At 41.9% G+C, this 24,287-nt stretch overlaps 1 protein-coding gene across 1 annotated transcript; it reads right to left on the bottom strand.

Moving 5' to 3' along the window:
* Positions 1-1,614: 1,614 nt before the first annotated feature.
* Positions 1,615-19,107, bottom strand: LOC106088753 (E3 ubiquitin-protein ligase ZNF598). The gene is made up of 6 exons (XM_013254421.2): positions 18,693-19,107; positions 18,465-18,610; positions 17,779-18,348; positions 16,459-17,716; positions 11,152-11,349; positions 1,615-2,688 (listed from the first exon to the last, which is right to left on the bottom strand). Exons 1-6 carry the CDS (start codon positions 18,951-18,953, stop codon positions 2,491-2,493), a joined length of 2,631 nt encoding a protein of 876 aa, XP_013109875.2. The 5' UTR covers positions 18,954-19,107; the 3' UTR covers positions 1,615-2,490.
* Positions 19,108-24,287: the final 5,180 nt, after the last annotated feature.

The following is a 24,287-nucleotide window of genomic DNA, read 5'->3' as shown; positions in this document are numbered from 1 at the left end:
TATCCCAGGGAATTGTAAAGCGGATGAGCTTCCGAGACTAGGAACTACCCTACACATTTCAGGGACACTGGAATCTGTGGGTATGCCTCTAGCGACATGAAAGCTAAGTTTTCAGGACCAGGCCTGAAGGACAACGAATGATAGATGGTCATAAAGAGGAGGCTGTGAGCATTCCAAAACTATGTGGCCTAATCCAGACTTGAAGAGGTCTACTGCTTTGCTGTCATTGGCTAGAACAGACGTCTCAGTCATTGTATCCGACAGGTTGCCAGCAACGACTTTTGCAAAAGCTGTAGGGGCATCGAAGAAGAGGAGACTATAGATCACCGTCTGTGTGTGTCCCGCACTGGCTGTTAGAAGGAGTTCCACTTTAGGTTCTCATTTCTTTGAGAACCTGTCTGATTTAGCGGATGTGAACATTCGCAAGTTATTGGGCTTTTTAAAGCGATCTGGATAGAAACTAGAAATCATCTTCCTTCTTCTGTTCCTGTGGCATCCCAATGGACGAAAACGTCTGAGTCTGATGGCAGACTGCCACTTAAACCTAACCTATATCAGGTTATAGACCGATTCGAACGTACACACTCAGTTGTTAAAAATCATAACAGAACACCACGCACTAAATTTCAAAAATTGCGCCTTTCAGGGGCGCAAAAGTCAATACGGTTTATATGGGAGCTTTATCAGGTTATATACCCATTTGAGCCGTAATTGGCACAGTTGTTGAACGTCATAACAGAACACTTTGTGCAAAATTATAGCCGAATCGGACAATAATTGCGGCTTCCAGGGGCTATATCAAGTTGTAGACCGATTTGGACCGGTTGTTTGAAGTCTTAACAGAACATTAAATGCAAACCTTCAGCCAAATCGAACAAAAATTTCGGCTTGCAAGGGCACAAGAAGTCGTTCGACCACTATCGTGCTTTCGACAGACGACTCAGAACGTCGAGACGATCAAGAATATATATATTGGGTTGCCCAAAAAGTAATTGCGGATTTTTTAAAAGAAAGTAAATGCATTTTTAATAAAACTTAGAATGAACTTTAATCAAATATACTTTTTTTACACTTTTTTTCTAAAGTAAGCTAAAAGTAACAGCTGATAACTGACAGAAGAAAGAATGCAATTACAGAGTCACAAGCTGTGAAAAAATTTGTCAACGCCGACTATATGAAAAATCCGCAATTACTTTTTGGGCAACCCAATACTTTGTGGGGTCTTAGACGAATATATACTACCATCCTATGGTGGTGGGTATAAAAATATGCCACTATGGATGTGATGAAGAAAGCCATTGAACGAGCATAGACCATAGATTACATTGGCGCAGCTTGCAACTCAGTTTTGGTCAACTCAGAACATAGTCAGAGCAAAAATGAATGGATTTGGAAATTTAGATTACTTCCACACATATTGGTCATTTGAATAAAAACCAAATATTCTACGTTTATTTGTTTTGGCTACTAGAGCCGGTCATTTGAGTAAATCCTTCTTTCGTGCGTTTGCTGACCACGAGAATGTGCCGAGGTTACCATGTAAAAGAAAAGAATTCAGAAGTAGTAAAGCCCCGGATTTGCCTACCTGGAGCTGACAATAAAGAGGCCACTATATACGGTATTTATTTCATCTTTATTCTTCTGTTGGAGTGTATTTATCTTTTCTTCCCGTTTTCTTTGTGTTATCTATTTCTTTTTTATTTTATCAAATAACATTTCATTGTTTCACATACACATTTACTTATATTTGTTTATATAAAAAACTAACACTCTTTGTTTTATATAAATTATATATTTTTGATGTAGTTTATATAACGTAAACAGTATTAAGTTTTCTTATTTTATTTTGTTCTGAACAAATTGAAATCACCATTTGTTGCACAATATATGTATGTATGTATGTATGTATATATTATAATGTATTGTTGTTGTTGGTTGCTGTGATTGTTTGCATCATCATAGACGAGAATTTTGTTAATTCAGATATAGACCAAATTATTTAAAACCTAATTTGAACTTAGCAATTGTAAATAGTACACAACGACTGATAGAGATAAAACATAGGAATATTGTAATAGTAATTTTATAAATTCAGAATTTGCGGACCAGCAAAAATAGTTTTCATTTGTTTTAAACAAAGTATTGTGGGGTCTCCGTTTTCGTTTTAGAAGTGTTCCAGCTCTTAATTAGGATAGACTTAAATAAAGCTTTGAGAAACATACTTTGCGGAAACGTACATAAAATAAATACGTAAAAATCAAAGCGTTGTAAATCGTTTTTCATAAAATAAAAAAGATTTTTTAGATAAAAATTAAAGTAAAAACAGAAAACTGTAAAAGTATGCATGTGTATGCATTTACACATATGCTATAGTAGTATGTATATAGAAAACTTATCCGATGATTTATTAGAGCATATTGAAGCGAATTTATCATCTCAACGAATGAACGAACGAACGAACGAACGCACGATACATGATCATTATTCCATCTATGCCTTGGTAGTGGTTTTACGATTACCGCTTAGCTCTGGGAAATTCTGTACAATATCATGCATTTTTTTATGGTCAGCCATATCGATTGGCAGCAATACTTGTTTGCAGGTTGAACATACTTCCATCGTGGGCAGATTTTTACGTTGAGCTGGTGGCAAGGTATTTAAACGCTGTTGATGTACCAAGTAGAGAGACTGTAAATGAAAAAAGGTAAAATTAGTTCACATAGTGTCAAATATATGTATATGGAGGCCACCGTAGCGCAGAGGTTAGCGTGTCAGCCTATGACGATGAACTCCTGGGTTCGAATCCTGGCGAAAACATCATACAAGTTTCCAGCAGTGGTTATCCCTTCCTAATGCTGGCCACATTTGTGAGGTACTGTATGGCAGCTATGTAAAAACTTCCCCACAAAGAGGTGTCGCACTGCGGCACGCCGCTCAGACTCGGCTATAAAAAGGAGGCTTCTTATCATTGAGCTTAAACTTGAATCCGACAGCACTCATTGATATGTGAGAAGTTTGCCCCTGTTCTTTAATGGAATGATCATGGGCAAACTCGCATTTGCAGTGTCAAATATATAGGAAAAAGTCTCCTTCCCATCGTATACAAGATACTTTCGAGTATACTGATTTGGGAGTAAAATCTAAAGTCATCGAGACAACTGAATCCCATCAATGCTCAGCTGAGAGCTGCAGGAAGCGTCCACAGGCAAGGGATGGTGGAATAGAGTGTGCATAGTGTTTTCTCATGGACAGTGATAGATCTATTAGTTATTTGCCATTCCTAAGACTCTATCGACCTCCCTACACAAAACTTCTGGATCCCTTCCCCTTACTTCAAATCTCTCATTGGCAAGGCTTCTCAGCAGACCATTCATAGTAGTTACCTATGAAAGCGGCTACAGAATAACCCTTGCGGCGTACCATTAAATATCCCGCCCCTCTCCTATATGACATGAGATCCTCATCGTAACTATAAAATTAAAACGGATTGGGTATATTGGTTTCGAGTAATTGCTACATGCGCATGGTTCTCCGTAAAATTAATAAACAAATCTGTGCTGATGGAGAACATGGGCGTCATATGGCCCATGAACAGTATGATGTCGTTGACGTAGTTTATGTGTCAAATCTGAATCGATTTGGGCCAAATTGAAGAGGGCTGTCGAAGGGCCTTACACAACTCATTGTCCCGAATTTCGGCGAAATCGGATATTAAATGCGCCTTTTATTGGCCCAAAATCTTAAATCGAGAGATCGGTCTATATGGCAGCTATACCCAAATCTGAACCGATCTGGGCCAAATTACAGAAAGTTGTCAAAGAGCCTAACGCAACTCACTGTCTTAAATTTCAACATAATCGGATAAAAAATAAAAAAAGCATAAAAATAAAAAGTCCATAGCAGCTTTATTGAAATTTGGTCCGTTTTGGACCAAATTCAGCACGGGCATTGAGTGGTCCAATAAGTACAAGTTATTGTTTAATTTTGTAGAACAAAATATTTGTCTTTCTTCGTAGCCATATCCAAATATAGACCGATTTGAACCATATACGACACGGATATCGAAAAGCCTAACTTGAGTCACTGTTTCAAATTTCAGCGAAATCGCATTATAAATGTGCTTTTTATCGGGCCAAGATTTAAAATCGAGAGATCGGTCTATATGGCAACCATATCCAAATCTGAACCGATCTGGGCAAAATTGAAGAGGGCTGTCGAAGAGCCTAACACAACTCCCTGTCCTAAATTTCGGCGAAATCGGACAATAAATGCGTTTTTTACGGGTCCAAAACCCTATATCGAGAGATCGGTCTATATGGCAGCTATATCCAAATTTTAACCGATCTGGGCCAAATTGCAGAAAGTTGTCAAAGAGCCCAACGCAACTCACTGTCAAAAATTTCGGCGAAATCGGACAATTAATGCGCCTTTTATGGGCTTAAAACCTTATAACGAGAGATCGGTCTATATGGCAGCTAAATCCAAGTCTGGGCCGATCTGGGCCAACTTAAAAAGAATGTCGAAGGGCTTAACGCAACTAACTGTCCTAAATTTCAACAAAATCGGATAAAATATGAGCCTTTTATGGGCCCAAGACCTTAAATCGAGAGATCGGTTTATATGGCAGCTATATCAAAATCTGGACCGATCTGAGCCAAATTGAAGTAGAATGTTGAAAGGCCTAACACAACTCAATGTCCCAAATTTCGGCGAAATTGAATAATAAATGTGCCTTTTATGGGCACAAGACCTTAAATCGAGAGTCGGTCTATATGGCAGCTATATCCAAATCTGTACCGATCTGTGCCATATTGCAGAAAGATATCGAGGGGCATAAATTAATTCACTGTTCCGAATTTCGGTGACATCGGACAATAAATGCGCCCTTTATGGGCCCAAAACCTTAAATCGAGAGATCGGTCTATATGGCAGCTATATCCAAATCTTGACCGATCTAAGCCAAATTGAACAAGGATGTCGAAGGGCCTAACACAACTAACTGTCTTAAATTTCAGCAAAATCGGACAATAAATGCGCCCTTTATGGGCCCAAAACCTTATATCGAGAGATCGGTCTATATGGCAGCTATATCCAAATCTGGACCGATCTAAGCCAAATTAAAGAAGAAGGATGTCGAAGGGCCTAACACAACAAACTGTCGTAAATTTCAGCAAAATCGGATAATGAACGCGCCTTTTATGGGCCGAAAACCTTAAATCGAGAGATCGGTCTATATCCAAATCTGGACCGATCTGGGTCAAATTAAAGAAGGATGTCGAAGGGCCTAACACAACTCACAAATTTCAGCAAAATCGGATAATAAATGTGGCTTTTATGGGCCCAAGACCCTAAATCGGCTGATCGGTCTATATGTGGGCTATATCAAGATATAGGCCGATATAGCCCATCTTCGAAATTTATCTGCTTATGAACAAAAAAAGGGTCTGTGCAAAGTTTCAGCTCAATATCTCTATTTTTTAAGACTGTAGCGTGATTTCAACATACAGACAGATGGACATGTGTAGATCGTCTTAGATTTTTACGCTGAAAAAATATATACGTCTTTATAGGGTCGGAAATGGATGTTTCGGTGTGTTGCAAACGGAATGACAAAATGAACATACCTCCATCCTTCGGTGGTGGGAATAAAAAGCATTCTTATACCCTCCACCATAGGATGGTGGTATACTCATTTCGAAATTCCGTTTGTAACACATCGAATTATTGATCTGAGACCCAACAAAGTATATATATTCTTCATTGTCTTGAAAGCACGCAAACTTTCGAAGGAATAAAGCTAGGCGCTTGAAATTTTGCACAAATATTGGGTTGCCCAAAAAGTAATTGCGGATTTTTCATATAGTCGGCGTTGACAAATTCACAGCTTGTGACTCTGTTATTGCATTCTTTCTTCTGTCAGTTATCAGCTGTTATTTTTAGCTTGCTTTAGAAAAAAGGTGTAAAAAAGTATATTTCATTAAAGTTCATTCTAAGTTTTATTAAAAATGCAATTACTTTCTTTTAAAAAATCCGCAATTACTTTTTGGGCAACCCAATACTTCCTATAAGTGTAGGTCAGTTGAGATTGCAAATAGGCTATATCAGTCCATGTTTTAATATAGCTGCCATATAAACGGATTCTGGTTCTAGACTTCTTGTGCCTCTAGAGAGTGCTATTCTTACCCGATTTGTCTTAAACTATGGTCTCCAACATTCAAACCATATATGGTCCGAATCGGCCCATAGCCTCAAATAGCTCCCTCCAATAGCATAGCAATTCTTATCCGTTATCCTTAGTCTGCACACAAAGAGATTTCAAGCAAAGAACTTGACAAATGCGATTCATGCTAGAGGGCATATGAGATTTGGCTCGGATGAACTTAGCACGCTTTCATTTGTTGAATATGAATCTGACGGTTTACTCAGAAGAGAATGACCGATCGGCGTTTCTCCAAATCCAAATTCAAAATTTGCTCATGAAGATTCCAAAAGGGCAAAGTTTTCGCATATCAACGAGTGCTGTCCGATTCAAATTTAAGCTCATTAATAAGGACCCTTCTTTTTATAGCCGAGTCCGAACGGCGTGCCTCTTAGTGTTAACGTTTTTACATGGCTTCTTTGCATGGCATAGTACCTCACAAATGTTGCTAGCATTAGGGAGCATAACCACTGCTGAGTATTTTTCTTCTCGTCAGAATTCGAAGACAGAGGATCTCAACGTCATGCTTGCCTCTGGGCTACGGTGGCCTACGGCATTTCTCCAACGACTGAAAGCCCTTGCTCTCTATAGGGAGCTTGTCAATCATTCCTGTCATCATTCCGTGCAGTATAGAGCCATCTCGCCTATACCTGATGCTAATGACACCTTCTAGGAATGTATCAATCCCTTGGCAGCCGGTTGTACGTACCGGATTGACCCGATGGAGTTCTTCATCGGCCAGGGCTGCCGCCTCAGTGTATAACACATTCCAACAACAACAATAAGGAATGTATGGGGATAGCAGTCAAGACCAGTATGGCCGAGATATCCTGGCAAGCTGACCACCCCGTTTCGCCGTATGTTTAGGAATCAGAAGAAGGACGACAAAGGACGCTTCAGAGAGAAAATTCCGAGGGGTGTTCGACCGCAGCAGCCGGTCGAGCACCCCAAGTGCTGCCCAATTTCACGCGCAGGTTTTACTCACATACGAGCGTGACGGGATTCGTTGCATGAACCCCACTACCCACAAACTCAAGTGCGGCCCAATTTGCCCCGCAGACGGTACTCACATACAAGCGTGACAGAATTCGTTGCATGGACCCTACTAATCCCAGACTCAGAATTTATGGCTAGAACATTGCAACTTAGGCGCCGGTTGAGGCAAGCTGTGGTCTACTGGTAAGTCACTCTCGGATCCCGGTAGAAGAGATGGCAGGATCTCAAACAACTGATCCGAAGAGATGCATCAGGTTGTTTAATCGTCAATTTATTGAGCATCACGAGAGAGACAAGACTAAGAAGAGAACTATCTGTCATATCCGTAGTCTCCGAGCCGATGGACTGCCATCACAATTTACCGTGGACAAATCTACGAATGTCGATAGTGGCGCAAAGTTGTTGTGACCACAGGTCTGCATGCGGAGGTAGCGTCAAGTTCCTATAGGTGAGCAAGCTCGTTCCAATAACTCGCCTTGTCATATCGAGCATCATAGGCACTCTCACTGACTCTCCGCTAGATACTTCGTAAGGAGCATTTCACTCACTATCCGCAGGCTGTGAACGCGCCCAGTAGCTCACAGCTAAGTTTCTCGTGACAACAATGAACAACACACAGAACGGAGCTCAAAGTTCCAGCCCGTGTGTTGCTCATAGTTATCCCAAGTCACTTAAGGCACCGGCCCCCGACGGAACCTCTACACTGATGCTGAATAATCTGGATCTACCTGGAGTCGAGTACCTTAAAACTGTCCTCGATCTGTTTATAAGCACTTTAGTACTCGATGTCTGCAAGATGGGCAGAGTGATCTCGCTACTGAAGCCTGAAGGGGTAGTCGTACAGACCGATCTCCTTTCTCTCAGTAGTAGCCTCCCCAAACTCGTTGTAGAATTTTCATTCGACGACCAACAGCATACCCGGTAAAGCATTGTACCATGCCAAACTACCTGAGGACATCTACAACACATTCTAAAAACTACCTGAGGACATCTACAATACCTTTTGGGCTGTTATCGCAGAAACCATCCAAATCATCATCTTGTGGATGGATACCCACCGCCCAGAAGCGCTACACGAGAGAACCTCTAGATCAAGCGGCATATCAAACGGGTCTGAACAACATTCATGCAGACACGGTAGCAGACGCGATAATTGGCTACCGGGGGAATGTAGTCCTTGGAGAACGACCGCCACCCATTGCACCCGAAAAAATCGACCTCCCCCGGCAAACCAGAGTGGTTCTGGCTCAATTACGTTCCGGCAGATGCAGCCGCTTCAATTCCCGACGTGCAAGATGTATGTCCCGATTGTAACCAGGGATCGCACGATACACGTCACCTGCTTAACTACCCGGCCAGACCCAGATCCCTGTGGACGCACCCCATCTTAGTCGCAGAGTTCCTGGGTCTTCACACTCAACAGAATCAAGCAGACGAAAGATAGAACACAATAAACTGCTACAACAACAACAAGTCAAGACTAGAAGGCTGGATCACGAATTATATGTTTGGTCGCCAGTCGTTTGTGGAATTTAGGAATAAAAAGTCGAAACCCTGTAGAATGAAACAGGTTGTTGTTGTAACCACATTTTCATGTGGTGGTGGCGATCCTCGTCAAGCTCCTGTAGGTGAGCAAGCTCGTTCCGATATAAAGGACCAATCGCCGCGGAAACTTGGTGGCCATTGGTTATTTATCGATCATCATAGGCACTCAGTATTTGTGCAAGAGCCAGTGCCGCCAGTCTCACTGAGACTCTCCACTCGATACCGCTCATTGTCCGCGACTGCAGTTACAGCTACTCCATATGGAGCATTCCACTATCCGCAACCTGTGGACGGGCCCGGTAGCTCACAGATAAGCTTCTCCGTGACAGCAATGAACACCACACCGATCGGACTTTAATTTTCCAGCTTGTGTGGTGCTCACTGCTATCCCATGCCGTGAAACAGGTAGTTCCCCAAAGCAGGGCTGTTCAACCTCTACTTATTCTCTATTCCAACTCATCCTTACGGCATTGAGATCGTGCCATGGCATTGGCTCCCATCTTTGGTGTCATCAGCGAAAGTTTGACTCAACCAACTCAACGATCTTGCAACTAATTTTGCTGCCAGAAATTTGAAGATATACACGCATGAGGTAAATGATAAGCTGAATGTGAAATTCGATGGAGTAAAGTTTCCGACCATTGAATGTTTCGAAACAGTTTGTGCCCATTTTGACAGCATTAACACTTCCTCTGCACATGCCACTGCAATTTGCGATATGGTCAGAAGTATGTGGTCCTGGGAGATGGAACGGCGCCTATTGCACACGAAGAAATTGACATTCCCCGGCAAACCAGAGTAGTTCTGGCTCATTTGGGTTACGGCAGATGCAGCCGCCTAAGTTCCGTCAAAGCAAGAATTAATGTCAAGGTGCGGAATGTGTGTCCCGGTTATGAGCTGGGCCACACGACACATGTCATCAGTTTAATTGCCCAGTCCCAACGTAGTAGCAGGGTTCCTGCATCTAATCAATTATCAAACGAAAACAAGTAAAAAGGCATTAAGTTCGGCCGGGCAGAACTTTGGATACCCACCACATCGGGTATATATATAAACCCCATTTCTGTTATGAACCCCAGAACTGTTATGCTATTGGAGCTATACCAGGTTATGGTCCGATTCGGACCATAAATGAATGCTGAACATTGTAGAAGTCATTGTGTAATATTTCAGTTCATTCGGATAAAAACTGCGTCTTGTAGGGGACCAAGAAGCAAAATCGGGAGATAGGTTTATACGGAGCCGTATCAAGCTATTGATCGACTCAGACCACATTAGACACGTATGTTGAAGGTACAAAATTTCAGCCAACTCGGATGAGAATTGCGCCCTCTAGAGGTTCAAGAAGTCAAGATCCCAGATCGGTTTATATGGCAGCTATATCAGGTTCTATACCGATTTACGCCATACTTAACACAGTTATTGGAAGTTGTAACAAAAAAACTCATGCAAAATTTCAGCCAAATCGGATGAGAATTGCGAGCTGTGTTGGCTCAAGAAGTCAAGATCCAAGATCGGTTTATATGATAGCTATACCAGATTATGAACCGATTAGAATCATGCTTAGCACAGTTCTTAGAAGTGATACCAAAACACTACGTGCAAAAATTCAGTCAAGTCGGACTAGTAGTGCGCCCTCTAGAGGCTCAAGAAATCAAGACCTAAGATCGGTTTATATGACAGCTATATAAAAAAAAGACAGATTTAAGCCATACTTAGCACAGTTGTTAGAAGTGATACCAAACCACCACGTGCAAAATTTCAGCCAAATCGGATCAGAATTGCGCCCTCTAGAGGCTCAAGAAGTCAAGACCCAAGATCGGTTTATATGGCAGCTATATCAAAACATGGACCGATTTGGCCCATTTACAATACCAACCGACCTATACTAATCAAAAGTATTTGTGCAAAATTTCAAACGGCTAGCTTTACTCCTTCGAAAGTTAGCGTGCTTTCGACAGACAAACGGACGGACATGGCTAGATCGACTTAAAATGTCATGACGATCAAGAATATATATACTTTTTGGGATCTCAGACGCATATTTCGAGGTGTTACAAACAGAATGAATACCCTACGGTGGAGGGTATAAAAAATAGTAAAACTTTTACCAGAAATCTTCCTCTCAAGAATTTTGAGATAAATGTTTGTTTGAATTTTTAGCTATAAAAAAAATCCTTTACTCTCGTCTAGGCAATTTGTCCCCAAAAACTTGAACTTATATGATGGGTTAACCATTTTTTCCATAAGTTTCATTGGTCCACTTTACATCAATTGGGCATAAATGGAAGGAGAGATTGTTTTTATGAGTTGAAGAAAAAAATTGCCTGCTGCAAACAATCAGGACACAGATATTACAACACTTACCATATATAACACTCATTTTTTCTTTTTTGTTGTTCAGTTATTACCTGTTGTTTGTTTATATCCGGCAATAGCACTACTAGTTCCGGAAATACTCCATCAAATTTATCCTTTAAGGCAGCTTGGCAATGTTCATAATAGCTATCAGCTTTCACCACACCATCTCTATACATTTGAGATATATATCGGAACTCTTCTAATGCTTCCATTGATTCCAGAATATCTCTAAAGTATAAAATTAATCTCTAAAAAAAAGAAGTAAACAAATTGCATTTTAATTGGTGTTTGTATCGGTTTAGATGATAATAAAACTAGATTATAAACTCTATGGTGTTGTACACAGAGGAAATTTCCTTTCATAAATGTAATGAACCGGGTTTCATAACCTTTTGTTCATAAATATTATGAAATGTTTTATTATATTATTAAAAAAAAAGTCTTATTTATTTATGAAAATTCCTAAAGAAAAATATTATGAATATCATTTATGAAAAAAGTTCTTATATTTATGAAACGTTGTTTCATACATGTAAAGAAAATTTTCATAATATTAATAATTTTTCAAGTTTTTTGCCTGTTAGGGCGAGATCTTTAAATTTTTAAAATTTTTGTTTGTTTCTCTTTCGAGACGAGCTCAATGATCGGAGATGCAAACGGAAAAGGAAAGCCAAAGATAGCAACACACACCAACCACTATGGGACGCGTTTCGTCTTTTGTTAGGAGACTTTTTAACCATATTATGTGTGATGGCTTCTAGGGCTGCGCGTTGGTATGTTGTATTTGAATCGTAATAATAGCGAAAACGCATGTATGATACAATTACCAAATTAACCACACTCGACAACCCTGTCTATTAGCTGTACTTTTCCTAATGCATGTATTTTAGTGTAATGACAGACATTCTTTCTGAGACAAATAACACTTCTTCCGTACTACACATGATTTTGTAAACCTGTTGGAAGTTGTATTGATGGCTTCGAACTCTAAGACAACGGCAATGGCTCTTGCTGTTGCTCCGTATGTCAAGGTTCGAATCCTGGCCGGACTCTGCCGAATTTTTAATTTTTTTTAGTTTTTTGTGAGATCATTAAAATTTTATGTTTTTGAAAAATTTCAAATTCGGCAGAGCGGTTAATGAAATAAGCCTGAGGATACGCGATATTTTCAATTCCATAATTTAGGTTAGGTTAGGTTTAAGTGGCAGTCTGCCATCAGACTCATTTAGACGTTTTCGTCCATTGTGATACCACAGGAACAGAAGAAGGAAGATGCCTTCTAGTTCCTACCGTTGAACCATCCAGATCACTTTAAAAAGCCCAATAACTTGCGAATGTTCACCTCCACTCAATCAGACAGGTTCCCAAAGAAATGAGAACCTAAAGTGGAACTCCTTCTTACTGCTAGTGCGGGACACACACAGAAAGTGTTCTATAGTCTCTTCTTCTTCGATGTCCTCACAGCTTCTGCAGTTACTGGCAACCTTCAATCTTTCAGCATGTTTTTCGATAAGACAGTTGTTGTTGTTGTAGCGGTGAGTTGTACACTGAGGCGGCAACCCTAGCCGCCGGTACATACAACCAGCTGCCATGGGATTGACAGTGACCTGTCATGGCGGACACAATAACAGCAAAGCGGTAGACCTCTTTAAGTCTAGATTAGGCCACATAGTTGTGGAATGCTCACAGCTCCCCTAGATTAGCCCACATAGTTTTGGAATGGTGATATATAATATCGGAAGCGGACCCTCAGCCTTACTACAAAACAATATGGAACTCAAATGAAAGATAGTTGGGAGTAGAGTACGAATTTGATGTAAAAAATATGGATCCAGGTATCTAGGGAGCCATCCCCACCCTAAGCTCCCTTTGAACACCCATATTAGCCGATAATGGCAATATAAGACTCAAATGAAAATTATTGATGAGTAGAATAGGAGAAATGGAGGACACCGTAGCGCAGAGGTTAGCATAGCAGCCTATGGCGCTGTACGCCTGGGTTCGAATCCTGGCGAGACCACCAAAAAAAAAAATTCCCAGCGGTGGTTTTCCCCTCCTAATGCTGGCAACATTTGTGAGGTGCTATGCCATGTAAAACTTCTCTCCAAAGAGGTGTCGCACAGCGGCACGCCGTTCGGCTATAGGCTAAAAAAAGGAGGCCCCTTATCATTGAGCTTAAACTTGAATCGGACTGCACTAATTGATATGTGAGAAGTTTGCCACTGTTCCTTAGTGGAATGTTCATGGGCAAAATTTGCAATTGAATGCGAATATGGTATTAAAGGTATTTAAGAGCACGAAGCTGATATCTATTTTCAGGATCAAGTGTCTGGGTGTCGGCCACATCCCTAAAACACCTCAAATGTCGGATATATTTGACGATCTTTGCAATATGGGGCTCAAAAGAGAGGTATTTAAAAGTAGAACACGGATTTGGTATCCAATTCTGTGCTAAGATATTAGGCGACCGCCCCACACCCTTATTGCCATGGTGTGATTGGCATTTGGCCCCACAAGCGGATACCAAATTCGTGTTCTACTTTCAAATACCTTTCCTCTGAAACATTTTCCACACATTTTCTTTTGGGATGGGGCGGCTTTTAGGGGAGAGTCCGTCCCCTTACGATATCAACCAATTGTATGGCATATTGCTCTTTCCAGACCAACTTACACAATCTGTGAAAATATATCACTTGATCCCAACATAAATTTCATAATATTACGATTTGAGGATTGATTTAGGGGTTAACCAAGTTTATTGACGGCAGTCCTCTGGCCTTCACCGCCAAACCGTCTGTCCTTTCATTTACCCTTACTCCGTTATGGCCGGGCACCCAAACAATGCGGATTTTGCCATCCTCAGAGAAGGCGTTAATCTCCTTCTTACACTGCAAGACTGTTCGTGACCTTACCGTACTGGTTGTTATTGCCCTTATGGCAATTTTACTATCGGCAAATATGTTCACACTCGACGTCTTCGCGTTAGCACCACACTACTTCACGCATTCCGTGATCGCCCGGATCTCCGCCTGCAGGACCGGACCAATCCAAGACTGTGCCGATGGCAGCAGTGCCTCGAACTCGACTTCAAGGTTCATCTCAGGTATCCGATCGGAAACCTCTTCCCTTTCTTCCAGGTTTCCTAACGACGCCTCGATTATACCGCGATGATATGAGCTGCTCCCATCCTCAATCCTTTCTCCCATCGCCTTAAATCTCATAGCCGCAGTGGCTGCCTCATAATACTTAATCTGTATTTCAATGGGTCGAATATCTAAAATAGTCTCCAGTGCCCTAGTGGGCGTGGTCCTCATCGCTCCGCCTATGTTCATGTTCTCTGAACCTTTTGTGTGGTCCTTATGATGCTCTTTTTCTCCATATCAGTCCACCAAACTACTGTGTCGTATGTAAGTATTGTTCTATTCACGCTCCTGTACAGCCAGTGGACTATCCTCGGATTCAGCCCCCATTTCGAGCCTACGGCCCGTCTACATAGTGCCCAACATCTGTGAGCCATCTCAGTACGCTCCTGAATGTGACACTTCCAATTCAGTTTCCTGTCCAAGATCACACCTAGGTATTTGATCTTGTCAGATATCGAAATCGTCTTATTGAGGTGCGTTAAATTGGCCCACCTTCGTCTTACTCGTGAACAGGCATATTTCAGTCTTCTCTGGGTTAACATTGAGACCTCTGGGTCTAGCCCAGTCCTATGCCATATGCAAGACCCTTTCGACCCTTCTGCATAGCTCGTTTGGATCCTTACCCCTTGGAAGTATTATAACATCGTCTGCGGGTTCAAATCCCTCCTTAGTCAGCATTCGTAATAGGTCATTTATGGTGGTCACCCAGAGGAGTGGCGATAAAATTCCCCCTTTGACGTGCCCTGTGCCACTTTCCCCCTTATATTTATGCCATGGGACACACAATTTATCCACCTATTCCTTAGCATATGGTTTGTCCCATCTCTAAGGACCGGGTCCACCCGGTACTGGTCTAAGGATTGGATCAATGTGTTGGTCCGCACATTGTTAAAAGCCCCCTCGATGTCAATGCATACCGCCAGTGTGTGCCTTTTGGCATCAAAGGGCAGTCTTCACCGACCTTTCCTTGACATAGGCATGCTGTTTGTATTTGAGCAGTTCGCTGGATGTCATACTCTTTATCATGGTGTCCACAATACGTTCCATGGTTTTGAGTTAAAAGGATGTAAGGCTTATGGGTGTGTAGGCCTTTGATGTCGCATAACTTGCCTTGCCGGGCTTGGGTATATTGGGTATAAACACCACCCTTGCCTCCTGCCACGCTTTCGGAGTATATGCAAGTCCTAGGCACGCTGTGAAAATTTTGGCTAGACAAGGCGCCAGATAGTCTGCCTCTTTCTGTAGTAACGCCGGAAATATTTCATCAGGTCCGGGTGACTTAAATAGTTTGAAGCTCCTCAAGGATTCCTTCACTATAAATTCCGTAATTATAAACCTTCGATCAACGTCATTATACCAAGATTTTGGTGTCTCCACGAGTTCCTTCGTATCCTGTGGAAAATAGGTTTTCATCAAAAGCCTCAACATGTCCTCCGTTGTCTCTGCTCTTACTCCCATGTCGTCTACAAAAGTTTCAGTTTGACATGGGTGTTTGAGAGAAATTTTTTGTCTTGGCGGCGTCATTGACGTTGACGACCTGTTCGCAGAAAAGCTTCCAGGAGGTACGTTTTGCCCATTTTTGATAAAAAAAAAACCATTAAATTTATACTTTTTTCCAACTTCCTTCTATTTGTTTAGGGATTCTTTCCCAAATTTTATCGTCTCATTCTCCCTTTTATTTCGATTCAGAAACCCTACTTTTTTCCCTGGAGGATAGAAGTTTGTTTAGAACAAGGGAAAAGGGAGTATGGAAACAATCCCAGGACAACTCCCAATCCCAAAAAACTCACCGGGAATTGTTATTCAGAATAGGGCTGTATAATTTAATCATACTAAACCTGTGTTGCTGCACATGACAACTAGACGAGCTAAAGAATTTAGCAGCAGTTAGATAAGAATAGAAATCAATCGTTTAGACCCTATGGAGATTCAGGAATTTGTAGAGTTTTTTCTATAAAGTCGACTGTTCAAAATATTATCACATTAACTGTCTTCAATCTAAGAATGGCGTACCCCTGTGATGTTGGACGCCCGAGTTCAGATTCCAACGGGAACATCATAGAAAAATTCTGCTGCGATAATCCCCATACTGCTGCTGGCATATTTGAGATATCCAGCAACTAAAAAAACTTAATTGGTCTGAACGCATTGATAGCAGAATACTCTGTTCCTTAATGGAATATTTATGGGAAATATACACACAATTTATTATACCTGATTTCGCAGCATAGCATCTGTTGGGGGCGTAAATGTATGAGTAGGTAAAATGCTGTAACTCTCTCCCAACGAACTGGTAAATGTCAGGTTATTTGGTGACTTGGCTACCGAATTAACGGTAACATTAGAGTGATACTCCGCCGGTGTTGTTTTATTGGTCTGCGGCGATGGCGGTGGAGATGTGGATGGCTTTTGAATATTGTTATTTACATGATTGTTCGTCGCTTTATTTTCGATGTTATTATTGTTGTTTGGTTCCTTGGCTTTTTTCTCCTTAGCTTTCTTATCCTTTTTATTGTTTGCAATATTTGTAGCATTGCTCTGTAGGTTACCATTGGTTAGGACCGGAGGCGATGATTTAGGGGTGGTAAAGCTATTCGTTTTTGGTAGAACTGGTGCAGGAGCCACTTTGTTTTTGCGATTTTCCAATTCCTTCTGTCGTTTTTCATTGACTACAGCCTTGACCCAAGTATTAGAGGCAGGTGCCGACGACCTTACTGGCGCTGCACCACCTAAAGAAGGAAAATCTTGAGATGTTAGTTTAGGAGCACTTCGGGCTTCGGCTTCTTTACGAGCTTTTGCTTCAAGTTCTTCTTTTTGGACCATTTGAATTTTCTGAAAATTAGCAGGATTAGCTACAGAAACGTAGTCATCTACCAGAGTGCGATGCTTGGCAGCCACAGTAGAAACGGGCAGTTGTAAACCTGATGTGGACATATCTTCATTTAAGGCAACTGCTTTGCCCTTTTTCGATTTGCCAGCAGGCAAAGCAGGAAAGTCCATTGCGCTGGGTTTCTTTGCGGGACCTGCAGTAACGTTGGCTGCTGGTCGATTTGAAACATGAATAACCATTCCACTGCTTGTACTTGGACCATTCTTTGGTGCAGGTGTCCGTGGTACAGCACCGGTGGCAGGAGTTGGTTTCTTCTTGAGCATTGCCGAAATTGGTTGTTGTTGTTGAGTTTTGGCTGCATTGTTAAAGCCACCGCCGTCGCCATTGATGCCACTGTTCGCACTATTACCACCCAATGCAGGGAAATTTTCCTTTGTTCTGGCCAAACCGGACACACGATTATGATTGATAATGGTGGGTGGCGGCGGTCTCGTTAGAGATAGACTAGGGGCACTAGAACCACCGGCAAGAGATGGAAATTCTTGTTCACTGCCGGGATTAATATTGGGGCGAGATTGCGCTACACTCGGTTGGCTATAGGCAGGCTCTTCAATTTCAGGTTCTGCTTCATTGTTGTTGTTCCTGCAGAAGATGATGATTATGGTACAAAAAAAAAATTAAACAATTTTTTATCGTATACTCACCCTCCTCTGGTTCTCATATTTGCCACCCCCTGCTCCGTTTGTCCTGTCCTACCTCGTGGTCCCAGCGTAATTTCCAATTGCAACGTTCGCGTCTGCTTGGCCTGTTGCTTGTTCATGCCCCTGCCATGAACATTTGCCACATGAGCTTTATAATCGATCTCAGAACGAAATGCGCCAGTAAATTCCACCGTAGCACAATTTCCCTCCTCGCACAGGAAGTGGTCTTGCCGAAAATGTTCAACCAAAGCCGAATAGTCGCGATAGAATTCATTGCATCCATCCGCATCACAAAAGTGACAATAGTAATGATCAAGTCTCAAGTGACGGAACAGCAAATCCCGATCTAAATATCGCTTATTACAATATTCACATAGAGGATGGCCGCGATGCGAACGATTGTCCGGATCACCTTTGGTCCGATGTATGCCCAACTCTGCTTGCGTATAGCATCGCCGTTCAAAAGTAAATATTTTCAAATGCTCCACGCACAAATCACAATAGAAATGGTCATGCTCTTTGCGAACATGATTGCGAAGACCTTGGAAAGTACGATAAGGTGGACAATTGCAACTGCAAGATATTTAAGAAAACAAAAACAGTGTTATAGATTGTTTAGAAGAGAACAAGAGAGAGCATTGAAGCCAAAAGAGATATCAACAATTCGCATGCAGTAGTGACTCTCTTACTTGGGACAGGGGTGATCGAGTAACTCGAAAAACTTTTGCTGTATATCACTGGTGTAAAAACAGATCTTGTACTTTTTACTATAGAACTCTGACCGATTTTTGGCCTCCAACTCACGATATGGCAGCTTATCGTAAGTGAATATAACCTAGAAAAAAGGCCAATTAGTCACAAAATATTACTTTTCTTATTAGAAATCCGTTTTTGCACGTTGTCGCAGACAAGATTACCTTTGATAAGACCTGTCGACAGATGGGGCACTCATTCTGCTCGCACAATACCCTCATTCGAGTGGAACATTCATAACACACAGGGTGGTCGCACTCTCCTATCGAAAAGATTTCCACAGTTTTGAAACAAACGACACAGGCATTGTCATCCGCAGTAGAAGCGATGGACACATTGGTAGACGACGCAGTAATGGGTCGTTCGGAAGGTGCTTTTCCAGCTTGGAATGGCTTCTTTGAGGATTTCTTGTTTTCAGCACTCATAATGGTACGTAAGGGTATAATTTATAACGTTTAGAGTAAGATTTTAAGTAAATTGTTCGACTTTATGCTCCCGTTGGATTACCACGAATGTTGTCTTTTCCCCTTGGTTATGACGTGAACGAATTGTCTGTGCCTGTCACTTGTCACTTTACACATACACACAAAAACGTCGCCTTTATCGTACGGTGAGAGTGCACACTAATATTCAATAAAATTCAGATGCGTTCACATAGTCATGGGTCGTCCCTAGGCAAATTTATACAAGGTAAAGCATAGATATTCAATAGGTATAGATATGCCATCGACTCTTTTAAGAGGCACTATAAATAAACTAAGAAAATTAAGAGAAAAACGAATTTCAAAATAACTGTATATGAACAATGAATGAGTTCTCAATGGATTGTGGAAACTTTTTCATTTTTAAACTTTAAATTATTTTTACAAAACAGATTTTAAATTTTATTGTTAGCTTCTTTTTTAATTAACTTGTGTTTTTCTGCAGTTTTAGCGTTCATCCAATTCCATTTGTTCCTCTCTTAGGTGACACTTAAAGCCAAAGCAGAATGATCGCGTTGAGCTTGGGCGTCGCGTTGCATAAATACAAATTTGCGCATGAATCCCACAAAAGCGACACAGAAAATTTAAACAAATTTTAAATTTGACGCTTGACTGCGAGCGTCATTGCGTGTTGCCACATGTTTGGTAGTGTTTTTAATCGTCAAAGTCAAACATTGTTTAACTTTTGCGAGTTCATTTTTAATATTTGTTGGCAAAGTTGAATTTTTCAACGCAACGCCCATTAACGGCCCTTAAGAATGAAACAAAAGAAAATGTCAGATCTCTAATCTTAGTTCGCCGTTGTTATAGCAGTTCGTTGTGTTCTATCTTTCGTCTGCTTGATCCTGTTGAGTGTCCAGATCCAGAAACTCTGCGACTTAAGCTGACTATTCTGTTCAGCTTTTCAAGCGGAATGCTGTCAAACTCCATATAAAAAAAACCTCGTCGTCGAAACGTTAGCTAAAAGTAGGCGGATAAGTAGTACTCTGTTTATAGTGAGGAAAATTATAAAAAATCAAAGTGGCAACACTTGAAAGCATTGCGGTCATCGTTTTTGTATGTTTTATTGGTTTCAATGGTTCGATTTTCTTCATTTATTTGCTGTCAAATAAATTAAATAGTGAAAACAATAAGTGCAGATAAAAAAAAAACGTGTTTTGGAATGGAAACAAAAACATTTGATTGCTGTTCCGCTCGCGGAACAATTAAAAAATTTAAGCGACTATTTCGAAAGCAGAATAGAATACCAAACGTAAGCGTGGGTCTGGTTGGGCAATTAAACAGTTGACGTGAGTCGTGTGGTCCGTGGTCCCAATCGGGACATACATCCTGCACGTTGCCATCATTCCTTACTCAGTACTACTTGAGGCGGCTGTATCTGCCAGATCGTATTTGAGCCAGAACTACTCTGGTTTGCCGGGGGAAGGGGGGCGGTCGTTCTCCAAGGACCACATTCACCCGGTAGCTAATAACCGCATCAGCTACAGTGCATGAATGTTTTATAGGCCCGCTTGATCTAGAGGTTCTCTCTTATAGCGCTGAACCCCACGATCTAAATCGTGAAGATCTATCCCAAGTGCTGCCGGCAATTGACTTAAGGGCCTTGTTTCTACTTTGACTTTATCGCAAATTGCTGTGGTATGTGGGTAGAATGTGAACGAGCTGTCAAATGTGACGCCAAGTATTATGGGAGACTTTATGGTCGGAATAATTTCTGACAGGAGGAACGTGTTGGCGATGTTCTCAAATAGTTTGGTATGGCTGACCGTTTCGACTGTCTTCGATAGGTTCAGTGCCACAAGGCCTGGGCTGATTGATGTGTGCGGTGATGGCATGCAAAGCAGTTGTTGTGTTATGAAGTCTTCGAAATCCATGTTAATGCTCGACGAATTGGAAAGGAATGGAAATGGAATGAACTAGGTATAACTTCTATGGAACGTGTTCGCATTTTCTTCGTCGCCGTTTTTTTATAATGCGTTTTATCAGTTGTTCGGCCGAAAAGTCGTAGTCAGTACTAGGCTTACGCTAGACTGTTAAATATTGTAAAACATAGGCAGTGTGTCGAAGGGTAACAACGTTGTAGGGATAGTAAAAATATGACGTTGGTGGTAAAAATTTTTGAGTAGCCCAGAGGCTGGTAAGAATTTTGACAGCACAGCAAATTTTGACATTTCACTGAGCAAAGTCCCATGTCAGTAATTGTAATTTTATTTGAGTTTTAGTAACCAACTTGCGTGCGGCATAACTTAGCCGCCTACATTGTGAGCCATAGCGATACCTTTTGCCAACACACACAAAGAAATTTGTGGGCGTGTGTGTATTTGTATGCGTACATGAGCTGAGAATATGCGAGAAAGAAGATAACAACAAAGAGAATGCAAACAAAAATCTGACATCTGAATACCGTCAAACCTGGCCGGCTGTTAACAGCTGTTAGCGTGAGACCACTTTTTTAAATCCGCCTTCATTGTGAGCAGATGTCACTAAATTTAATCGACTTATTTGGCATAAAATAAGTAAAATAATAAAAAATTATGGTTTATTATCATTGGCAACGGGATTCTAAAAGGTTGTTATTTAATAATAATGGACAAAAGCACAGTTTTGTGTTTGTAGTTTATTAAAATGATGGCGACGCCGTTTAGCGTCTATAGTTTGTTGACCTGGCATGATTTTCGTTCATCATTTTCATTTAAACCATAGAAAAAATAGAAGCAAATTTGTATTTGCATTCATGTTTCTTGAAGTAATGATTCGAGAAAAAGGTTACATTTACAAAATTTCCTAAAATAGGGAAATAATTAATACAGATGTCTTTAAAATACAATAGCATTACTTGTCTTACTCACCGTGTTTTCCTCTTTTCCAAAGCAAGACCTAAAATATCTCCATTGAAAATTTTTGAAAAATATTCATTACGCAACTAATTATTATTTTCTGACTTTATCCTGTTTTTTTAAGTGGCGCGCACATCTTGTTTACTTTTGATTTTTGACAAACGTCAAAATGTATCACTGTTAGAAAAAATGGTCGATTGGCACAGCAAAATGAAATTACTTTCTCGCCGCCTTCGTTATACACCATTCCGTGCAGTATAGACCTATCTCGCCTGCGCTTGACGCTAGTGACCCATACATGGAATGTATGGGGGTAGCAGTCAGGTCTGGTACTGCCGAGATAGAGATATACAACGTGTATATACCGCCGGTTGGTAGCTGTGTCCCGATTAATGGCCAGGTCACGGCCCCGACATAAGTGGGTTGCTATCTGGCCATGGTCGTCTGGTTCTGGGGAATTTTAATGCACATCACTCGTCACGTCATTCTCCCCTAGGTAACGACCAGCGTGGCATAGCTTTGGCAGAGCAGATAGATAGCTCCACGTTTTGCACGGTGAATGAGGATGCCCCCACTAGGATTACGAGGAGGTGCAGCAGCTCGCCAGACATCTCAATTGCATCCCTTGATCTCCTGAGTGACGTATCCTGGCAAGCCGTCATCTCTTTGGGGTCAGACCACCTCCCCATAATCCTCACCATCGACCAACCACCCGACTTCATAACCTTTGAGCGCCGGACGTTCATCAATTACAAGAAGGCCAATTGGACCGGCTTCAGAGAGTATACCAATCGCCGCTTCAATGAACTGCCACCCCCTCTGATGCGCTTGTGGCCGAGAGGAAATTCCGAGACATCATCAACGCAGCAGCCACTCGCTTTATACCAGCCGGTCGAATACCGCAAGTGCGACCCAATTTCCCGGCGCAAGCAGTGGTACTCGCAGACGAGCGTGATGGGATTCGTGCTATGGACCCCGCTAACCCCAGAATCAGCGAGCTGAATCTGGAAATAAACAGGGTAGTCAACAAACATAAGCGGAATTTGTGGCTGGAACACTTGGAGCAATGTAACTTAGGCACCGGTGCAGGCAAACTGTGGGCCACTGTTAAGTCTCTCTCGAACCCTGGTAGACGGGACGACAGGACCTCAGTCACTTTTAACGAGATAACCGTGACTGATCCGAAGAGATGCGCCAGGTTGTTCAACCGTCAATTTATTGTGCATCCCGAGAGAGACAGGGCAAGGAGGAGAGCCATTCGCCGTATTCGTGGTCTCCGAGCCGATGAACAGCCATCACAATTTACCGTGGGCGAAGTTACGAATGTCATCCGTGGCGCCAAATCTTCCAAGGCGTTGGGCCCCGACGGAATCTCTACATTGATGCTGAAGAATCTGGATTTACCTGGAGTTGAGTACCTCACCACTGTCCTTAACATGTCATTGAACACTCTTATAGTTCCCGATGTCTGGAAAATGGGCAGAGTGATCCCGCTACTGAAGCCTGGTATAGACCCGAGTTTGGGGGAGTCGTACAGACCGATCGCCCTTCTCTCACCAGTGGCTAAGACGCTTGAGGCATTACTCCTCCCGAGCCTCGTAGGAGAATTTCCGAGCATCAACACGGATTTCGGAGACTGCACAGCACAACAACAGCTTTGCATGCCATCACCACACACATTTGCCGTGGCTTCAATCAACCCAGGCCATGTGATAGGACGGTCCTCGTGGCACTGGAACTATCGAAGGCATTCGACACGGTCAGCCATGCCAAATTATTTGAGGACATCGCCAACACGTCCCTCCAGCCAGGCCTGAAACGTTGGGTCGCGAATTATCTGTGTGGCCGCCAGTCATTTGTGGAATTTAGGGATAAGAAGTCAAAACACCGTAGAGTGAAACAGGGAGTTCCGCAAGGTGGGCTCTGTTTAACCTCTACCTATCCTCCATCCCGCCTCCTCCAGACGGCATAGAGATCGTATCATATGCGGACGATCGTACGATCATGGCATCAGGCCCCCACCCATTGATGACATCTGCGATAGGTTGAACGTCGACCTCAACGAGCTTGCCTCATATTTTGCTGCAAGAAATCTGAAGATATCCGCCACCAAATCTTCAGCCACACTGTTCACTACAAATACGCGTGAGGTGAATACTGAGCTGACTGTGATGGTCGATGGAGAAATGATTCCGACCATCAAGTGTCCCAAAATACTTGGCGTCACATTTGACAGCTCCTACACTTTCTCCCCACATGCCACAGCAATCTGCAATAAAGTCAAAAGTAGAAACAAGGTCCTCAAGTCACTCGCTGGCAGCACTTGGGTTGCAGACAAAGAAACCTTGTTGACCACGTACAAAGCAATTGGCCGGTCTGTGGTAAGTTATGCAGCGCCAGTGTGGTCTCGTCAACTTTGTGACACGCAGTGGAATAATAT

The sequence above is a fragment of the Stomoxys calcitrans genome, chromosome 5 (genome assembly GCF_963082655.1).
Source record: "Stomoxys calcitrans chromosome 5, idStoCalc2.1, whole genome shotgun sequence".
Lineage (NCBI taxonomy): Eukaryota > Metazoa > Arthropoda > Insecta > Diptera > Muscidae > Stomoxys > Stomoxys calcitrans.
Note: the sequence above shows the minus strand (reverse complement) of the source record. Positions and strands in the feature narration are given on the sequence as shown.